General features: G+C 37.5%; 1 protein-coding gene across 4 annotated transcripts in view; it reads left to right on the top strand.

The window, feature by feature from the left end:
* The window catches only part of SFSWAP (splicing factor SWAP), a 53,203-nt gene that overhangs the window by 14,983 nt on the left and 16,179 nt on the right, over positions 1–22,041 (top strand). For all 4 annotated transcript variants that reach the window (XM_082491507.1, XM_082491508.1, XM_082491506.1 and 1 more), the window contains 6 exons: positions 522–759; positions 1,090–1,221; positions 1,625–1,718; positions 4,130–4,304; positions 9,160–9,393; positions 11,342–11,532. In XM_082491507.1, the coding sequence (XP_082347633.1) occupies positions 522–759; positions 1,090–1,221; positions 1,625–1,718; positions 4,130–4,304; positions 9,160–9,393; positions 11,342–11,532 (1,064 nt within the window). The remainder of the gene's footprint in view (positions 1–521; positions 760–1,089; positions 1,222–1,624; positions 1,719–4,129; positions 4,305–9,159; positions 9,394–11,341; positions 11,533–22,041) is intronic.

Genomic DNA, 22,041 nt, shown 5'->3' with positions numbered 1-22,041 from the left:
CCTGTCTGCATTTGGAGGTTTCAGTAAGTGAATGTGTGTCTCTATATAGCGGTTTATGGTTTTTTATATATATATAGCAATACTAGTGGTTTAATTTCTCTATGTTAGTTTTGAATATATGTACATTTCTTTCTTAATGCGTACATTGTTTTAATTGAGTTAAACTGCCAGAGGTGAATTAGATTAGGAAGAATGATTTCATATAAAGTCATTTTTTAATAGGCTTCTCTGGTTCACTGCTTTATTCGTACCTATTTGGCATCTAGCTGAGCTTCGTTTGTTCTGATTCTGTCTCTTAATCTACATATTTCTTATTCATCCTAAGTGTGTTAGTATGAGCATTCTTTTGTTTCTTCTTTTTTTTTTTTTAAATAAAAAATTAGATACCATTTCTTAGTGTGTTGTGTGAATCTGGATTCTCATTGTATTTGTACTGATGCAATCATGATGTTTGGTTTTGGTTTTTTATTCTGTGTTTTTCTTCTAATTAGAACATTGTTCTTAAATATGTCTTTTTATAGCAACTGTGGCAGCCATGTATTATAGTTACTATATGCTACCTGATGGAACCTATTGCCTCGCGCCTCCACCTCCAGGAATAGATGTTGCCACCTACTACAATGCGTTGCCTGCAGGGGTGACTGTATCGAGCACTACAGGGGTAGCAACAGTACCTCCGCCCCCTGGTACTACACCTCCACCTCCCCCAGACACAGCTGATAGCAGCAGTGGGTTGACTTCTACCACAACATCTACAAGGTACCACATACAGATTTGCTTGCTGGATGGAGGGGTCTCCTTCCTGCACTTCAAGATGAAGTATTTAGTATGGGTTCTATTATTGGTGATGCCTCAGTAACATTCACCAGTGTTTATACAGCTTTGATTATCTGCACTTTGGTCTTTGATATTGTATGTGGTTATTGTTACTCAGCTACTATGAAGTTTTTGCATGATGGAAAATAAAGTTATTTTAACTGCATAATGAACTCAGAGAGCAAGCCTCTATAAAGTGTTTTTTGTTAACAAAAGAGTTTGAAAGATATTTATGTTCTATTTATAAAAACGATGTGCTTTTGATGTTTTCAGCACAATTGCTCCAGTGGTTGCCATTATACCTCCACCCCCAGATATCCAACCTGTTATTGATAAGCTAGCTGAGTATGTTGCTAGGAATGGGATAAAATTTGAAACCAGTGTTCGTGCCAAGAATGATCTCAGGTAAGAGAAAATGTTATTTTAACTTCTATTGTAAAAGTTGAGGGTTTCATTTTTAAATATATTACCAGGACATGGAGGTCTGAAGAAGAGATGCATTATCATTATTTTTTTTAATTGAAATTCAGGGACCTACTTAAAGGTAATGCATTATTGCCCAAATTAAACGACGCTGATAATGATGCAAGTCATACCAAAGCATTATTGGCCAAAAACAACCAACCTAACAAAAATGTCTCTAGAAAGAATGCTCAGAATGTATATCCTCTAGAAGTTTACACATAAGTTACAGTTTTTTCCAAACATCAAATAGCGTTCCATCTGCTAGAGGAAATTATATGGCACAGGATTGTTGTTATTTACTATGTTCATATGCATTTTGACATATTTGGTTTTCTTTTAACAGATTTGAGTTCTTGCAACCGTGGCATCAGTATAATGCTTATTATGAATTTAAGAAACAGTTCTTCCTTCAAAAAGAGAGCAGTGACAACTGTCAGGTATGTGTGTGTTTGTACTTACATGTATTAAAATGCAGTGTGAGTGAGAAAAGGACTTGCTTCTCTGTTGTTCTATCTTGAGATATTTTAACAATGGAACTTTCTGAATTATGGAGAAATTCTTGAGCAAAAGATGTGATTTTTTTTTTTGTTGCTTTTTAATTTTGCATAGTGTTTAAACAAGGATACGTGAGGTGGTATGATATTTAGTTCTTGCGTTTTAGTATAAGCAGCTACTCAGTGTGTTTGTATTATAAAATGGAAACCTGAAAATCTTTTGGTTTTCTATACAAGGGAATATATGCTTTGTGGAGGTTTAGAGCTTTGTAGGATTGGGATTAGTGTTCTGTTGTCAGAAAGGTTAGGTATAGCTTTTTAACAATCATACCTTCTTGTATGCCTCATGGTTCTTTGTAGAACAGTAGCACAGTAGCTGAACTACTTTTCTGACATGCATTTTTCTGAGGGAGGTTTTGTTAAGAAAGAGTCCTGTCATGATTGATTGAAACAATTATTGGAGCTTCAAAATCTCACATCAGTGTCCTACTCGCTTTGCTTCTTCTAGTCCATGTTATTAGAAGATGATACCCAGACTTGGCATCCTTGTTTTTAACTATTCTCATGTTAGCTAATCTCATTAAATTGTTCTCTACTGAAAAGAAAATTGCAAATAGTATCAGAAATACATTATCTGATGTTAACTTTTCATCGGAAAGAGCTATTTTTTTTTTAGGCCCTATGTCATTTGTCATCTCAAGGCTTAGATTGGGGAGCCTTAAACTGAAGAAGGTAGGCCTGTGGGTAAACTCCTCAAAATTGCTTTGTGGAAAATGAAGATATTCAATACTAGTTGCTGTTTGAAACACTTGTGTCTAATATTTTGCTTTAATAACCAAAATATTTTTTGAAAATACTGTTTTTAAACATAAGCTGTGGTAGATACAGTCTTATTCAGTTGCTAAATTACATGCAAAATTGTCTTGTACCACAATGCTGACTATTATACTGGTACTTCTTATTTGCAAACGAGTGGGTTGAATTCATAATACTTATATAATTAATAAGGACTTGTTAACATTTATTGGGGGGGGAAATTGTACAGTAACCAAAGTGTAATAATAAAGGATTCATTTAAAGTGTTCAAATGAGTACAGCTAAGAAGCAAGCAGAAACTGGTTTAAGTCCCCTGAGGTCATGTGTAGCAATGCATATTTTCCTACTGCATGCTTTTGTAGATAACGCCATTCTCTTTAAATTTTTTAGAGTAATGATTTCAATATTATCTTTACGCTTTAGTAATGTACGTATAGACAACTAATGCAATTGATTGTTCTCCTTTTGGCCATTAAAGTTAATAAGAAATTGTACTGCTGGCTTCAGTAAATACAGGATGTATCAAGTCCTTGATTTCCTTGTGGTTTCCCCATGGAGGAGTTTCAGAAATTAGTTCTGTTGGTCAGGGAATGGCTGCAGGGAGCGGTGAAAGGATCTCTTCAATACCTGGTATTTCAACATTGAGTATACTGAACAGCAGCTAGTGGAAAGCAACCAACCTATTTATTGGGAGAGGCTCATTTAAATGTTAAATTACTTAATGCCATTGCCTGACTCACCACGTAAATATTTTTAATGCTCTACAATATCCACCTCTAAACTCACAGTATAAAAATTTTAAGGTTGTCGTGAATGATTTAGTCATGTAATAGTAGAATCAGTACTTCTTTACTCGTTTGAAAATATTAGCACATCTATACTGTATAAGTTTAATGCCACAAAAAACATTGATAGGCCCAATGTTCTTCAGCATAATGTTGGAACAAATCAAACACGTTAACCTCTGTTGATCCCTGTAAAACTTGATTTTGTAAAGAAGGTATCATGCAATTGTACATGAGGAAAAAATGTCATAAGCTTTCATTCTGTCACTGTGAATTTACTTTAATGGATTTTGTCCTGTACCCTGGAGATCAAGACCTGAAAGAATATGCTTTGTAAAAAAAAAAAAAAAACAAAACAAAACAAAAAAAAAAAAACAAAAAAAAAACCCAAAACAACAAAAAAAAACACAAGCGTATGCTTTTAGGGTCTAATTTTAAAAAACATAATTTTTGAAACAGTTGTTGGTAAAAGTGTACCAGCTGAAGAACACTTTCTTCCCTGTAAAATAATAACACATTCGTATTGTAGGTCTGTAGTTCTTGCAGACTGTGGGTTTACATGAAGCAGTGCATTGTTTATAAGAAGCAGACTTTTGTTTGGTCATGAGTGCTTATTGATATAAAATTAGCTGTTATGTGATTAGCTGATAATGTGGTTTTTGAAATGGCTGGCAAATTTGCAACTCCACAGACACTGCAGTAATTCTTTCATGAACTATCCAGTTAGTAAGCTTGCACATTTCTTTTGAAAAGGGAGTATCTTCATCTGAAGATGTTCCAGCAGATACTGCTGGTGATACACCAAGTGAGACTCAATTTGCAGATGAACATGCACCTGAAGATGCATCTGAGCCAAGTGCTAAGGGAGTCCCAGGAACTAAAAAGGACGTTCCTCCTAAAACTGTCAGTGATGGTAAATTGGTGAAAGGTACGTTAGCATGATTTGTTGGGCATGAAAATATTTGTTGGCATATACTTAAGAGAAAAAAAAAAAAGGTGGGGGGAGAGCCGGGGGGAAAGTAGGGAAAAGAGTTTCATCGTGTGGAAAATACTTTCACTAGAAGCATCAAAAAAGGACTGAAATAAGCAATGTGACTGCTTTCATATTTATTTCTTATCAGACTATCAGGTATTTATGGTCTGACAGAATAAATTGTTTTATTTCAGTTTTGTGCAAAGTTGAAGGCTTTCATCAGTGACCCTAGTAGAATCTTATTTTTGTCATTTTAAACTTGACAGTTACGAGCTCTGTGCAAGGAAGAAGTTATTCCTTCTGAATAAAAGCAGAAGTCTTATTTGAAACCATACATATGGAGGAAGTATGCTAGGCTTATTACTCTGTTGCTCAGTCTTCCTTTGTTGGATGTTAGTCATGCTGGAAAAAAAGACCCTTACATGTCCAAGTGGAATGTTTTTCCTCTTGTGGTCATAGCAGCAGAGGGACAAAACGGGATGATCTCATGGAAGCCAGTCAGACAAAGTCAACTAACACCCTGTTACTGTCCTGAGTTGGAGAAGCCATTATTTATACCTGGGAAGTGATTTCCTGGCCTATCAGGAAAAGATATCTCAAAATTTCTTCTTTTCAGTAAAAACTAGAAACTTAAATTTTTTAACTAGAACTGAAAGCCACTGAAAAAAAAAAAAAAAACCGAAACAGGAAAAACGCTCTTGACCTGTGTTCCCATGGATGGGTACTGCCTTCATGCCACTTCAGTGGCTTTCTTAGTTGCTGATAAGTTTATCTACTCGCTGTGGTCCTTTGGAATTCTTCTCTCTTCCTGCTCCTTGCTGCAATTTCTTTCCCTTCACAGGCTGCAAGCTCCAAGCTCTTCTATGGTTGTCAGACTGTCCATACTCTGCAGTTTTTTCTCTGGGCAGGTTGAGTAGCTTCCCCAGGAAAGGAGCAATCTCTCCTGTCTTCAAAGATGCCCTATTAAGAGAATGTAATATGCAACAGAAAATGATACCTTTTCTTGTTGTGTTATTAATAAATGGTAAACTGGAGCTTCTGCTTTAACAATAGTAATCTGATCAAATTTAGATGATGGAATGTAACCAATGAGTCATTTCATGACAATCCTATTTCTATAAACCTAGTTTCATTTTCTTTTAATATGGTGCAAATCCCACTTTCTTGTAACCAAAACCAGTAGTTGGCTGCAAGACAGACATAACATCCACACTAGATTTTTCTTTTGCATCTGAGGGAGTAAAATCCCATGTTAGGTTTTGTTTTGTCATATGAAAAATTCGGAAAATCACTGTTATAATATCTCTTCTCTTGGAATTCTTGAATTCTGTGTTTCTGAGCCTGTTTCCTTACCCCAGAATTACAAGGTGCAAAGCTTATATTTTATAAACTTTGGTATATAATTTAATTTTTGTATTTAAATTTCCCTAATTGAAACCTTTACAATATATATGCAAAGATGTCCCAAGAAAGACAAATATTGCAGCAGACCATATAATAGTAGGTTGCTTTGCTTGAGATGTGTGAGAAATTCCATTCTTTATTCTTAGAAGCTACATTTTGGATAAATTGATTAAACATTAATTCTGTATTCTTTTCAGAAAATGGTTCTCAAAAAACTTTCCAAGGAAAGTTCTGTGAGGCAAAAGGATTAGTTTAGACTTAAATATAGTTATATATTAGCTATGCTTAATATTTTTTTGAAGATCCATTAATACCACCTAGCTTGAAAGGATCCACAGTTTCCTTTCTATTGCAGTATTCCATGTTTTTTTACAGGCATTTTTCTTCCTTTCAGTGTGCTGGTATGAGTGTGTTGTGCTGTCCTTTTGTGTTGGAGTAGTTGGGGCTACTTGAAAGGAATACTTAACCACCAATCTTGCTACAGCAAGACTAGCTAAGACATTTGGGGAAAATTACTTAGCTTTTGCATTTATATCTCCTGTAATGAAATGTTGTTAACTCCCCAAAGTAATTAATTTTCATATAGATGGAAATAAGTCTTTAAATACTGTTCTGTGAGTCTACCAAATGCTCTTGTTGTGCAAACCATTGATTTAGTGTGAAGGAAACATAAAGGGACGATATCATACTGTAGTGTGTCAGATAGGAGCCTGAGCACAGGGCTCTTTCATCTTCAGCCTGAAAGAGTAGATTGTTCATTTGGGAAAAGAAGTAGTACTGAAACTAAAATTTATTTGGGGCAGAATATGAAATTATTCATCTCATCTCAGGAAATGTAATTCCTGAGATGGTTTAAAGTACCTTTCTTTTTCCCTGCTGCTACTGAAGTATTAGAAAGGCTTTGAGACAGACCTTTATGGGGCAAATGAAGCTTCCAGCATTTGTGTAAGAAAAAGAAAAAAAGCCATAGAATCATAGAATACCAGGTTGGAAGGGACCTCAAGGATCATCTGGTCCAACCTTTCTTGGCAAAATCACGGTCTAGACAAGATGGCCCAGCACCCTGCCCAGATGAATCTTGAAAGCATCCATTGTTGGGGAATCTGTCCCTTACCTGGGAGATTCCAATGGCTGATTGTTCTCATTGTGAAAAATTTTCCTCTTGTGTCCAGTTGCAGTCTCCCCAGGATTAACTTGTACCCCTTACCCCTCGTCTTTTCCATGTGACTCCTTGTAACAAGGGACTATCCATCTTCTTTGTAGCCACCCTTTAAATATTGGAACGTGGTGATGAGGTCTCCTCTAAGCCTTCTTTTCTCAAGGCTGGACAAACCCAATTCTCACAGCCTTTCCTTATAAGGTAGGCTTTCCAGTCCTTTGATCATCTTTGTTGCCCTTCTTTAGACCCTCTCCAGCCTGTCCACATCTTTTTCGTATAGCAGGGACCAAAACTGAACACAGGATTCCAGGTGTGGCCTGACAAGCACTGAGTAGAGCGGGATAACGTCTCCTAAATATCTGGTGATGCCCTTGTTGATGCAACCCAGCATCCTGTTGGCTTTCTTTGCTGCAGCAGCGCACTGCTCATTCATATTGAGCTTGTTGTCCATCAGGACCCCCAGGTCCCTTTCTGCAGAGCTGCTCCCTAGCCAGGTAGATCCCAGCCTGTGCTGCGCTCCTGGATTATGTTTGCCCGGGTGCAAGACCTCACACTTGTCCTTGTTGAACTTCATAAGGTTCTTGTTAGCCCACTCTTCCAGTCTATACAGGTCTTCCTGCAGGGTTGCTCTCCCTTCCAAAGTGTCCACTTCCCCACTCAGTTTGGTGTCATCAGCAAACTTCATGAGGCTACACCTGATTCCCATCATCCAAATCACTTACAAAGCTATTAAACAGCGTTGGGCCCAGTATTGATCCCTGGGGGACCCCGCTTGTGACAAGTTGCCAGTTTGAAAAGGAGTGATTGACCACCACCCTCTAGTTGGGGCCTGTCAGCCAGTTCCCACCCACCACACATGCCGCTTGGTCTTAGACTTCAGGGACTGAAGTAAGACTGATGAGCCTGTAATTTCCCTGGATCTTCCTTTAAGCCCGTCTTGTAGATAGGGGTGACGTTGGCCTTTGCCAGTCTCCTGGGACGTCCCCTGATTTCTACGACTTCTCAAAGATTATGGAGAGCAGCCTCGCATCAACATCAGCCAGCTCTCTCAACACCTTCAGATGGATATTGTCAGGGCCCATTGATTTGTGGGGGTCAAGCTACTGTAATAGTTCGCATACCAACTCTTCCTTCACTTGTGGTGAGTCTGTTTGCATCAACCTGGATTGTTGTTCCCAAGGCCTGGGGCCCAACAGTGCTCGTAAAGACAGAGGTGAAGAAAGTATTGAGAAGCTCTGCGTTTTCAGCATTGTTGGTGACTAATTCACCTCTCCTGTTTAACAGCAGGCCAATATTTTCCTTCTATTTCTGCTTGTTGTTCATGTACCTGAAGAACCCTTTCTTGTAGTTTTTGACGTCTCTGGGCAATTGCAATTTGATGTGAGCTTTTGCTTTTCTAACTGCATCTCTGCACACCCTGGCGATGCCCTTATAGTTCTCAACAGGTATTCATCTACGTTTCCATCTCTGGTACACTTCTCTTTTGGTTTTGAGCAGGCTCAGAAGCTTGCAGTTAAGCTAAGGAGGCCTCTTGCTCTGCCTACTTCCCTTACCTTTAAAGGAGATGAACTGGTTTTGTGCTTTCAGGAAAGGAGAGTGTTCTTGAAAAACTCCCAGCACACTCTAGTTCCTTTATCCTCCAGCTTCCCACAGAATCCCTCCCAGCTGAGCTCTGAGCAAGCTGAGGTTTGCCTTTCTAGAATCTAAAACATTTGTCTTTTGTACTAACCTTCAGTGTGCTTAGCAGGATCCCAAACTCCACAATATTGTCAGCCGAGGCTATTGCTAACCAAGATACTACAAAGCAGGTGTTCTTAGCTTGTGAGTAGCAAGTCCAGCAGTGCCTCATTCCTGATTGGCACATCTGACATTTGTATGAGGAAGCAGTCCTCTACACATTCTTGATGGATGACGTGAGCTGCTGTATTGTTCTTCCAGTAAATGTCTGGGTTGTTGAAGTCACCCATAAGAACCAGGTTCTGTTAACCTGAAGTTTGCTTAAGTGACCCAAATATTGCTGTGTTGGCCTTGTCATCTTGGTTTGGAGATTGGTAGCAGATGCCTACTGTAAGATCACACAAAAGATTGTGTTGTCATTTCCCCCAAAATAATTAGCATAACGTAAGGATAATAGAATTTTCTTCTTTTTGTGGTGTAGTCTGCATGAGAAATGGATAAAGTCACAAAAATCAACCTGCTTTCTACTGTACTCTAATGATGTGTAAAATCTAACCCATTCATTCACAGCATCATTTGCTCCAATAAGCTTTGCAATCAAGGCCAAAGAAAATGACCTTCTTCCTTTGGAGAAAAACCGCGTTAAATTGGATGATGACAGTGATGAGGAGGAAGAAGAGGGCAAGGAAGGCCAAGAGAATGCTAATAATGCTTCAAACCATACTCCAGCTGTTACTACTCCTTGTACTGCTGCTGAAGAGAAAAAACCTCAACTTACCCAGGAGGAGTTGGAAGCTAAACAAGGTATCCCCTATTACACTCCAAACAAAATGAAAGATTGAGTCCTTCAGACAAACTACAGAATCATAGAATGGTTTAGGTTGGAAAAGACCTTGAAGATCATGCAGTTCCAACCCCCCTGCCATAGACAGGGACACCTCCCACTAGACCAGGTTGCCCGAGGCCACATCCAGCCTGGCCTTGAACACCTCCAGGGATGGGGCCTCAACAACCTCTCTGGGCAACCTGTTCCAGTGCCGCACCACCCTCACAGTGAAAAACTTATTCCTAATGTTTAATCTAACCCTGCCCTCTTCCAGTTTAATGCCATTCCCCCTCATCCTATCACTACGTGCCCTAGTAAAAAGTCCTTCCCCAGCTCTCCTGTAGGCCCTCTTTAGATACTGGAAGGCCGCAATAAGATCTCCCCGGAGCCTTCTCTTCTCCAGGCTGAACAGCCTCAACTCTTTCAGCCTCTCCTCATAGGCTGACATATGAATAAGTATGACATTTTAGGTATTTTGAATCTTTCCTATGTCATGTTAGCAGGAATCAGAATTCTTTTCCCACAATTTCCTGCTTATTGTTAAGAATGAAATCTTCATTGGTTGCTCAGCTAAAATCAGACTTGTAAGATACTGTAGTTGAGTACTTCGCCCTAATGCGTTATCTTTCAGAATTATTTTTTTTTCCATTACAACCTCCGAGTAAAGCACTAAACTTCTAGTTTCCACATTGCATTAGCAGAGCCCAGAAAAAGGCATGTCCATTTCTCATTTTCTTCAGAGAACAATGAAATGTTTCAAGCTATTTTTCATTTATATAGCATTCCCATATAGACTAATATCACCTTGTTGATGTTTTGTTATTCTTATAATGCAATGCCATTAAGTCTTTGTATGGGATTTTCCTGTTACTGCATTTCTGTATGTGAGGGCAGAAAGGTATGCTGTGTGAATTTGAATGAAATGATCTTTTAAAGGGATCAAATTTCCCCCATTCCTCCCCAAGGCTGTTTCACAGCAGGGATTGTTCAATAAAGAGGAGTTGCTGTCAGTGTTTACTAGCTTAAAAATTTAATATTATTCTTACAACTATGAGTACGCCACAGGAATTTTATTTTTGATTTTCAAAATGTTTTTTTTGCTCCTAAGTAGCAGTTCCGTTCTAAACTTTAGTAGCACAAAGTAAGCTATGGTGATATATACCTAAAGCAAATATGAAATATTTTGTATGATAATAAAAATGAAGTGTAAAACACGTTTGGAAAAAGTTGTTTGTTGGGAGAACTTTGCAACTGAACAAAAAAACCCAGTTATCTTATACATGCACAGAATATGAAAGTGGAAATGTAATATGAAAAAGGTTAGACAAAACATCCTTTATGTGCACAGTTAAATAAATTGGCTTATTCTCTTTCTGTAATCGCATAACAACAACTATTGGTTGTAGCAGTGGTGAAACAGTTTCTGAAAATTTCTGGAGCAGCCGTTTGTGTAAAGGTTTTAAGATGTATGTAAGTGGGGCTGGAAAACAGAAGGTAAAGTTCAGATCTATGGAAGGAGCAAAATGGAGAGTTTGCATTGCTTTAACAAGTACAAGTAAAAGCTTCTGAATTTACAATGCTACTTTTTTGGGTAACTTTTGTAAATAGAAAAGGACAAGTGTCCTGAATTTTCATGATAGGATTTTCAAGTAATTTTCTTTAAGCTTAACAATTTTTACTTCACCTGTACTGCTTTTCATCAAGTAAATGATGTATCTATGAATTAAGATGTTTGGAATTTCATAATTTGAAGCTGATGTGTAATTATTATGTCTTTGAATGGAGGTATTAGAAAGGTTTGAGAATGGTTGTTAGGGGCTGTTTGGTTATTTGTGTTGGGGGTGGGGTGGGGGTGTTTGTTTCAAGGAAACCTAAGTTATCCAAGTGTGACTCACTCAAAACTTTCTGCTTAATTGTCTTTCTTAGCAAAGCAGAAACTAGAGGATAGATTAGCAGCTGCAGCCAGGGAGAAGCTTGCACAGGCCTCCAAAGAATCAAAAGAAAAGCAGCTACAAGCAGAGCGCAAAAGGAAAGCTGCACTGTTCTTGCAGACCCTGAAAAACCCTCTGACAGAGGCAGAAACTGAGAAAATTGAAGAGAGTTCCTTCAATAACGAGGTAAGCAGGAAATAAATTTCTCTTTACCATAAAACTAGCAGAAAACTTATCTATAGAGTGCGGATCTGACAGTATGTTATGAAGTTGACTGAAGAGATAGTAGCTTTTATAAATGGGGAGAGATTTGAATTTTAAACACTATTAATCTTTTTCAGTTATTTTACATATGTCTGTCATTAAAGACCTGGTAGAGAAATACGATGCACAATTCGGAGGTCAGTTAACCAGTTACAGAAAGGAAAATGAGCTTGCAAGTTAAACTCTGTACTAGTGGTCCATTAATTAGAATGCTTACCTTTCAAGAGTATTTGGATGTCTGTTGTGATATTTACTTATTTAACATGTATTTTGATGTGAGTAGACATCCAAGTCCAGAAATTATTCACAGGCAACTGAGCTTACTTTAAGACTTACTTTGCACCTGTTCTGCTGGGTTTAGTTGTTTGATTTTTATTAATTTACCGGCATGGAATGGAGATATATAGTTAGTGAACTGATCTACATGATTTAAGGTTTCTAGCTGTGATATCCTTAATCAAGAAAACGAATACATACGTGGGACAAAAATAGGTTTGCTCTTTGTCATCTTTGTGTCAATTGAGTATTTCATGTAAACACCTTAAAAGCTTAGAATGCTAGGATGTTTATCTCTCTCTTTCAGGCCCAAGTTTAGTATGGAAGTTATAAAATATTTTGTTTTATTATAAGGATATGATTTTTAAAATATGGCTAACTTTACAGATAGCAGCACAAAATTCAAACAAATATATGTATCCAAGTTATTCACTGGGCATAGTCAATGAAGGGTCAAATCAAAAAACTCTAAGTGAAATAATTGATAGGGCTAATTATTCTGCTAGCTGTCTTCCAGAGAACTGGAAGTAAGCACGCTGACTGTGCCTACTTAATCATGAAATGACATAATCCGTTGGGTTTCTTCAGCAGAATCTCTTATTTTGGAGATTAGAAGCAAGTATCTTTCTGTAGCAAATCAACTTTGAGTGTTAGTATTCCTGTACTTCTTTCAAAGAACCATTTTTGATAGTTGTGTTAGAAATTCATGCCCTCTGCTTCTTTCTAGAAAACTACAAGGAAATAGTCACGTGGCAGAGGCAGACTGCTTTCCATCTTTTTTCTGCCTTGTAATTCTTTTGTCCGTTTGCACCTGTTTTCATTGGTGGACTAGTCAACCACAATAGCTAATACTAGGGTAATGTCAGTTTGAGGGCTTTCAGAACCTCTGTTTTGACTAGGTTGTTATGATACTGCACTCTTAGGGCAAATCTAAGAGTAACCTTGGTATGTGATGACTTAATATTAGATTTTAGGAACACAATAAAATTGCTAATAAGTTCCCTTGCCATTTGGCTGTTTGGACTGTTGTTTCCAAAGGAAATTAAAAGCTAATTTCTCATAGCCATATGTTGGGTTACTAGAATTTAGCACAAAGGGGAAAAAGAGGATTTATCATACAGAAGTAACTGCTAGTCAGTTAGTTGGCATTATCTTCTGCAGCGAACAGAACTATTACTACTCAGTCACTTGATGAGTAGTTAAAATATATTTTTGGGTAGAACCTCTAGAAATCAGTTTTATAAGGCTCAGAATTCCTGAGTAGGCAAGGTTAAAGAGGAGTCTTGGGCCACAGGAAAACCTGTATTGATCAAAGCCGTACATTTGCATTTTTTCCTACTAATAAACAGAAAATGCTGTTTAAAATAGCTAAGAAATAATATGTTTCACATAAAACCTTTCTGATTTCAATAAAATAACTACACTTTTTTAAAAGCCTAAATGAGAGATTTGAATTTATTATATAGGAAAATCCTTCAAATATTGATTTGTTCATGCATCGTAGCGCTATCCTGAAGCTTTTCTCTCCATCTGCAGGTTTTGGCAGCAGAGCTGTGTTCTCTACTGAAGAGTCACTTTCCCATTTACATTGTATATTTTCCATTTCAGTTCCGAATTGCTTAACTTCATCCACAGAGGAAATTGGCTGTTTTCCTACTTGGTTTCTGTTCTTTCTCTTTTCTTTTCCCCTTGATCCAGCTATTTCACTGAGCCACTCTCTCTCTGTGCCAGCATAGTGCTTGTCCTAGCTTAAGAAGTGATAATTTTACTTCCAGAAGCATCACTCATTTTTATTCAGCCTAAACGTCATTTTATCGTAAGCACATCCCAGTTCAGTGGGATCTGATGCATGCTTGCTAAAAGACAGGGGAGTCTGTTTCCAGCACCTGTACCGACACCTCCAACAAGCCCAGGCAATCTCTTTTCTTAATGGAAGAAAATCTGTCAAAATCCATTTTCAACAAAGTCACCTTAGACTTATGTCTTCACTGCAATAGCTGTAGACAGCTGTGGGGAAAACGTAGGAATGGGATTTGGTGTAGACTATGTAGTTTCCTGAAACTTAACCTAAATAAGGCCCGAAATCTATGCAGCTTGGGGTATTGTTGCAGGATCCTTCACAAGCGAGATTAGAATTCCTTTGTTTGTCTATGTATGCTGCAGTCAGACCTTCCGTACAGATTGCAAATAGAAATACTGTTGGGAAGCAGAACATCAGTTTCCTGGGTTTGGAATTGTATTGCTTCCAGAAAAGCAAGTAAATCACTCTTGGTTGCACTAATCAAGCAAAACTTAATCTCTGGATACTGATAGAAAATTTCAGTTATTGATTGTGACAGACTGATTACAAGAACGAATGACATGGCTCTCCATTTTTTCCCACAGAAAGAATTCCAGTACCTAACACATATTCATTGCCCAGCTCTTGATTTTTCCCAAATAAATCATGGATTATACCTCAAAACACTTTCAAGAGAACAGACAATTGAAAGAGACATACCTGCAGTTTAGGTGATCCATATCAGCATAGAGTAGCAGATAGGTGAATTGATTGTGGTCACATCCCAAAAGACATCCTGTATGGGGTTTCTCACTGCTACTGCTAACGAATTCTCCCCAACTGGCACAAGTGTTCAGTACTTTTTTCCAGTTACATACTGAAGAGTGAATGCGAAGAGACAAAGGCAATGCAGAACTCCCCAGGCTTGCAGTTCTGCTCTCCTTCTCAAGGGGATTTCTCAAGGACATAGATATTTCTAAGATAAAGTTCTTTTGATATTTTTCTTTAAGAGAGTGCCTGAAATAACCAGTAACTCTTCAGTAACAGCTGACTCATTTTCAGAAGAGCAGATGAGTGTCCTTGCTTACATCTGAACTTACTAAAGTTCTAAGCTGAACTTAGTAAAAGCAAGTGAAGTTTTCAACAAAAACCACACCATAATCCAGCTTCTCAGTAAACTTATTTGCTAAAACTTTCTTTTTCCTTCTCCTACATATGTACAGTTTCAGAGAAGGAATCTCTTTTTCTTACACATAAATATCCATTTAAGAATTTTAAACCAACCAGTTTCACTGCTTCTTACCAGTAGAAATGGTTTGGAGATGCTTTCTTTATAAAAGTGTTTATTTAGAATTTTAAATGTATATTTAAATGTTACTGATGTGACCTTACTTTTTGAAATAAAATTGACTTTATATTGGGAATGCTACTACTGTCTTCATAAACAGTCTAAAATGCCATGATTTCATTGGAAATAATACTCCTCCTAAGTGTAGTTTCCTTATTGACACACTTGTATATGTCTATATAGGTATATGCCTATAGATTTTTGCATATAAGAGTTTATTTTGAAACATTTATGTTTTTCAAGCGGCTGTCTTTCCATTTGCCGTATTTGAAAAAGCTTCCATCTACATTCATTCCAATGCATAATCTGCCTTTCGCTTTCCTTGCCTGGTTTGCCTATTCGTAACAGCCCATTTGATTCAAGAAATTTTATTGAGAAAAGATAAGTTAAATCATATTGTGGATTTGTTAACCTCTGTTGCATATATACTGAGAATCCAGTAAGCTGCATCATGATGTCTAAATCAGTTTATAAATGCATAGCACAGAGAGGTTTTTTTAAGCTTTTCAGTCATGTTTTGGAAACAAAAAAGTTGCATTTAAAAACACTGACTGCAAAAATAACTGTAGTGGCTGTAATTTTGTAAAGTATATAAAAAAAGAGATGTAAAATGAGTTCTGTAGTTTGATCAATGAAACTAATTGGGGAAATTTCAGAAAACACAGAAAAAAACCACATTAACTATTTAAGTCTGCCAAAAATGTCACTTAATGTATTTCATCTCCCTTTTTGGGGGAAGGAGTGTCTATTGAGGAGTCCAGGAAACAAAGATTGATGCGCAGTGTTCATAGAGTTGATGTAGTGGAATAATTTTTATAGCTTAAAATGTGGCTCAAAAAATGGGATAATGACTGAGATTTATAATTAAGCATGAAGAGGAGTTGAGAATGTCCATGGGAGATGCATAATTCCCGTGGGATTGCCCCTGCCTAATAACTGTATAAAAACTAGTAATGCTATTTATGTACATTTGTGCTGAAAACCTGCTTATCACACTGTGTAGAAACACATTCAATGAGCAAAGCTCTTTTGACCTGTGTCAGATTTTCCTGATTCCTAGTGTTTCTTGAAAGAAATGCTGGTACTGAGTATATGTTATACCTTTGAACAAAATTGGTTCCACTAACTGCATGTAAAGGACAGTTGATACCACAGAACATAGCGCTTGTAAGAATATTTTTTTGCTTCAGCTAAATCGTAAGAATAGTCAGATCTACTTTTCCCAAGGCTGAATTATTTCCTTTATATGGCTTCCTGTTTTTCCTTAACGTGAAATCAAGCAAGAGGAACAAAAGGCTGAAAACTGAGCTTGAGCAACGAAGCGGCACAGCTTTTCGCAAGTGGCTCCTCACCATTCTTGCATGCATTACAGCAGCACAGTTATGTATAGTATTTCCTCGAACCAATACTTGGAAAACAGGTAGCTTCGCTCCCTTTCCCAAACCGATCGGTTTCCAGTAAGGTTGTAGCTACTGAAGTCTTTGCCTCTTTTCAGGAGAGGTAAACAGTAACATCTCCCTCCTTGTGTTTACATATATAATTCACATAGGCACTTTTGTAACAAGAAAATCATGCCAACTGGCATGTCTGGCCGGTAGTTTCAGTAAGGAGAATTTGCAGTCATTCTGCAACCAACGTCGGTTCTCTGGCCTACAGCAGCAAACAACCTGGGGTTTAACTGCGGTTCTTCCGGGTGCGCGGAGCTGGAGTACGCCAGGTTATCTGGAGTGCCGCACTGAAGTGCTTTTTTATTTTTAAATAAATAAAGTAAGATGTTTCATAATCTGAAATGTAAACCTTATTCCAAAATTATTAAAATTATTTAAATTTTTAAAATTAAGGTGACATACTTATATATAAAGTAGAATGAAGGCAAGTTGTGCATGTTCCTATATATATTTACTAACGCCTGAATTAAGTAGATTAGACACTGGGAGAGCTCACATTAAGATGGTATGTTTGTTTTGGTTTACTTTTTTTTTTTTCTTTCATTTTAATAAAGCAAATATGGCACGAGTTGAATTCTGACTCCAAGTGTCAGTCACCCTTGGTAGTAGGCCTTGGTACGGTGCACTTGGTATAGTAGGTCTGTAACATTTTTGCACCTTTTTCAGGGGTTAAAATGTTGTTTGTCTGCAAATGTGCCAGTTCAAAACTTTTGATTATCCCTAACCCTGTCCATCTGAGCAGCGTTGTTCTTAGGTGCATCTGGGAGCAAAAGGTTGAAAAAGAGAAGGAAAAAGAATCTGCTATGGAGCTGTGGTTATCTATCTGTGTGCAGCCAAGCCTCACAGAAGAAAATTGGCATAGTTCAGTGTCTTGCTGGTGAACACTGCCTTAATGTTTTTGTTAACAGTGGTTGATAGTGGTAGCAGGTTATAGGAGTCTTGCAGAGGGAAAATCTAAGCTGCCAAATCACTGCTTCCAGCAAAAAGTTTTGGTGAATATAATTTGTGCGGGTAAAGTCACCTCCCTGCTCTCCCTGTCAAAGGAAGGCCTGAGACCAGCATTCTTTGTCAAAGAAATTGTTCCTAAGTAACCATTAAAGTAATATAATTGACAAAGTGTCTCCCAGAATCTACTGGTGCTGATAATACCTGACAAAAATAGGAGGAGGGGCCAGCACTGGTGGCTAGCTAGACAAGCCACAGTGTATTTGACTTCGTCAAAGTTACTTGTTCTTCAGGTGTCCGACTTTTGTCTACAGGGCATAACTTAACTAATAGTGTGTCTGATGAGTTTCTAATACAGATTATTCTGCTGATTTCTCGTATTTTATCCTATATCAGAAAGACTTTAGGGGTGATAGTACTTTGATATGGATGTAAAAGACAGTTGGTTACGCCCAAACTCTTACCTGTCTGAACCTTAGTATCCGAGTTAAACAAGGGAGAAATCTACAATCATAATGCTGCAAAAACAGACAAGGATGTGATTTGAAAGTAACTCTATTTTAATGGTTTGTCCCAAATGTCATCTGCTGTTGTGCCTTTGAATATAACGATTCTATAGCACAAAGCAAAACTTAACTTCTTTTGGCTCTTTCATCTTCCCTGTTTTGAAGCCCTGTTTTATCATTTGTTTTTTAGATGGCTTGTCCTTATTTTGTCCTGTATGTAACAATTTATTTTTTTTTCCTGTGGAAAGTAGTCTGTTTACTAGTGAAATAGAAGTTTGCCATGTTTAAAACTAAGATGGTATTCAAGTTTTGCCAATCATAATAGGGTTATCAACAGCTATAGATGGTGTATGTCTGTCACACTTGCTGCTGTAGTTCATCCTACTATTTTAGCAATGGACTGTAGCTATTACTGCATGCCTCTTTGGAATAATAATGTATAACATAATTTTATGCTTGCATGTTTTTTTTTATGTTAACCTGTGAGCAAAATGTAATTGTCTAATGAAAACCATCCAATAAGTATTTAAAGAAAAAATGCTGTACAACATCATTTCAGGGCCATTCATTTCTTACTTTTTTTTTTTTTTTTCTCAGAATATAGTTAATTATCTTCTGTTTAGCATGGAGGGGGGATGTTTGTAAATTTCCCTTACCATGCTTTTTCAAAAGGACAGATGAAAACATAAACCAAAATGTCACATACTAATGTGGCATTTGGGGAGTGCATAGCTTGCTGGCATTTGGAACTTTTTTTATTGCAAGAACCCTACTATCAAAAACTACATGAGTTTTAATTCCTCATACTGTAAATACTTTAATTAATATTTAATAGGGGGAAAAAAGTTAAATATCTGGAACTACCATCTTAATTAAGTTAGGTGAGGGATCTAAGAACGTTCTATGCCTTGGTTTTTTGTTCATCAGAGTACTCAAGATACAAAGGCATATTGATCCATGCAACAAACAGATTCACAGCCATCAATTTCTTTACAGTTGGCCCTTCAAAATTGAGAATGCAAAATTCTGTCTGGTTTTGGAGAACTTATCACGGTCAGTGTACGGTTAATAGCTATATTTCAGTGCAGCGGCTAGACCCTGATGAAACTGTTGAGTCTTTGAATATTATTTACTTTGTTCTGTAGGAACTTATGCTATAGGAAATGTTTTTATCATGTCTACTTAACCTTTGGGCCAATTTGCCGGGGCTAGGACTGAGAAACTCTTCTAATGGCAGTAACTGCTCACTTTAACGCACAGAGCAGTCATAGACTTCCATTGCTGGTAGACAGTTGCTTATTAATTCTCAGTCAGGGAATGTTTCACCGTAAGCTTTGGAGAACCTGTGGTAAAAAAGGTACAGTGGTAGAAGAGAATCTGGAATGTTTTCAGATTTTAATGAAGTGAAAGAATTGTTGATTAACTCTTCACAGTTCTGACATTCTTCACTCTTTCTAATTCTGATCTAACATAGGGTTCAAATTACTGCAAAATTTGGCTGTTCAGAACAGAAGAAATATTAGCCAGTTTAAGAGTGTTGGCAACATTATCGATAATGTTCTTTACCAGTTGATTTTGTTTGTACCAGGAACAATGCCAGTGTCTTGTTCTGTTGTAATAAGCACCTTTTGGTTCACTTCTAGTGTTGTCTTTGTGTATTGATTAAGGAATGTAACCCCAGAATAACTAATGTGTGTTCTGGTCTTATGAATACTGCAAATATGCAAATGTCTTGTAATGAACTGAAGTGCTCGTTTCTGTTCTCATATAGTTATAAATTCTTCCTCATACAAAGCTCTTTCCTAACCCAGTCCTGATAAAAAAGAGTTGTTGAATCATCTTTGTTTTCCAAAAATCTGTCTCTGAAGCATTTTTTTATACCAAGCGTTTACTGCAGGAAGCATTATTTTAGTAGGATTTACTTCAGTCATGCAAATGTGCTGAAGAACAGCTCTGCCAGTGTAATTGTCTGACACCATAGCATTTAATAAGGGCCAAAAAAATGTGCTGTTACCCAAAATGGACAAATAAGCGAGAGTCTATGAATGCTCTCTGAATGTTTGCAGTGTGACATCCTAGAAGAGCTCTCAAAAACTTTAAATCTCTCATCCCTTGAGATGCATAATAAAATTCATCAGGTAACCAGCTTGTTGCCATGCTTTCCAAAACTGTGTTCTACTGACCTGCAGGTTTGCAGAGCCTGGTCAGTAAAACAAAGTATTTCTGCCTTTCAGAAATGCTTAATAATCTCCCAGTATCTGTGCTTTCTTTGATTTTTTTTTTTTTTTTTTTTTTTTTTATACCACCACCACCCCCCGCCCCCGCCACATTCATGCTTCCAATTTTAGTTCCCATTTCCTTAGTTTGCCTGGATCAGCTTTCACTAGTACAAACGCAAACCACAGGCAGCTTTTTCTTTTTGACAGACACTAAAACAGTTTATTTTTTTTCCAAATATTTTTATTCAGCAGCATCATTTATACACCTAGAAATTTTCTGTGTGGCTTGGCAACTTGCTAACGTTGAGTTCTTTCACTGAGCTCTAAGTTCTGCTGTCATGGTGTTTCAGGCCATTTTGCTGGTGATTTTTTTTTTTTCTTGAAGGCAGCCAGAGTTTCCACTGAGGGAATCGGCACATTTGTGCCTTTGTGACCTGATGACTGTCACCTGAGCAGTGGTGTGTTGTGTAGGTTTGGATGGGTAGGTGACTTCTTCCTGTGTGTTAGCTGGTGTCTTGTTCTCCAGGACCTACATATCCACGTGGGGGGAGCTAAAGTTACTTCTGTATGGCTTTCCAAACATGATTCATTAGTAGCCTGAAGCAGTGGTGTCTGAATCTACAGCCAGGCAGCCTGCAGCTGTGCTGCTCTCGGAGATATCTGGGCAGCGCTGTCACTCTTCAGTGCCAGCGTCCTGGAGGTCAAGGAGAGCCCGCGGTTTCAGCGTCCAATGCTTTTGCTGGATACCTAGAGGTGCTTGGCATTGTGGCTTTCTTCATTCTGATTGCTGAGAGAATCTCTATGTGTGACCTAAAAGTAAATGTGTCATTCATTTATTAACTTCCTTTTTGGCAGTGGTATGATAGCTTGTGCTTTATGCGGCCAAATGAACTTGGGCACAGAAAACCGTTGTTTTTTTTCTTTCCTCTCTTGTTTTCCTCTTAATTCTACTTTGCCTACAGCTATTTTGTTTCAAGCTATTAGAGGTGTCTACTTCAAGGCAAACAGGTCTATTACATATTCAGTAGTGTTCAAAGCGAAGACTAAGACACTGTATAAAGAGATTAATAACTTTGTGTAGGAACAAAAGTCAGCTGCTGTGGTCTTAGGAAACTCTGAAGTTTGGAGATGAGTTGTCTGCAATTACACATGCATTGTGAAGTTAGTGAAATTGGAAATGGGCCTCTACTAAACCACTCGCTCAAATGATCATGCTATAAAATGTCTATAATCCTTGAAGCAAACCACTTTAGTACTGCTTTGTTGCTATTTTTGTAAATATTGTGATAGAAGTTATCAGTTAAAGCTCAGAAAAGTGTCATGGCTCTCCAACTTGAAGCAAAACTGGATTTCTGATTATTCAAATGCAGTCAATTATTGCTTGACATACTCACAATGGGAGGTGGGTAAAATGAAAGGAAAAGATCACCTGTTTCTAATTTGGTTATTTCAGGTTTTAATGTATTACTTTTTATTCCGATCACGGTAAGCATCCTTGTATCAAATGGTGAAAGTGTCAGACCAGGTGGAGCAGAAATTATGACAGAGGAAAACTGATTTCTCCAGTTGCCTTGAAATGGCAGCTGGGGGAATGACAGGCTTTGAAATGAGGAGCATATCTATAGTGCCTGACTTGAATTGTTCTAAACAAGGTATTGAGCAGAATTCTCTCAGGTACAAGCTGATAATTTGAAAATTTCGTGGAGTATGGTATGTTTTGCTTAACTGACTGTAGTCAGAATTACTCACTGAGCATGAATTGTGCATGGACTTGTTCTATCTTTGAGATTAATAACTTTTGTGATCTTCCCAACCCTTTACATGCAAAACATTTATTTCGCAAAGTACAGAAATAATTTATATCGGCACTAATTCATTTTGCTGATTTCCTTGGACTTGTAATCTAAAC

Source organism: Vanellus vanellus, assembly GCF_965231255.1.
Source record: "Vanellus vanellus genome assembly, chromosome: 16".
NCBI classification, from domain to species: domain Eukaryota; kingdom Metazoa; phylum Chordata; class Aves; order Charadriiformes; family Charadriidae; genus Vanellus; species Vanellus vanellus.
Note: the sequence above shows the minus strand (reverse complement) of the source record. Positions and strands in the feature narration are given on the sequence as shown.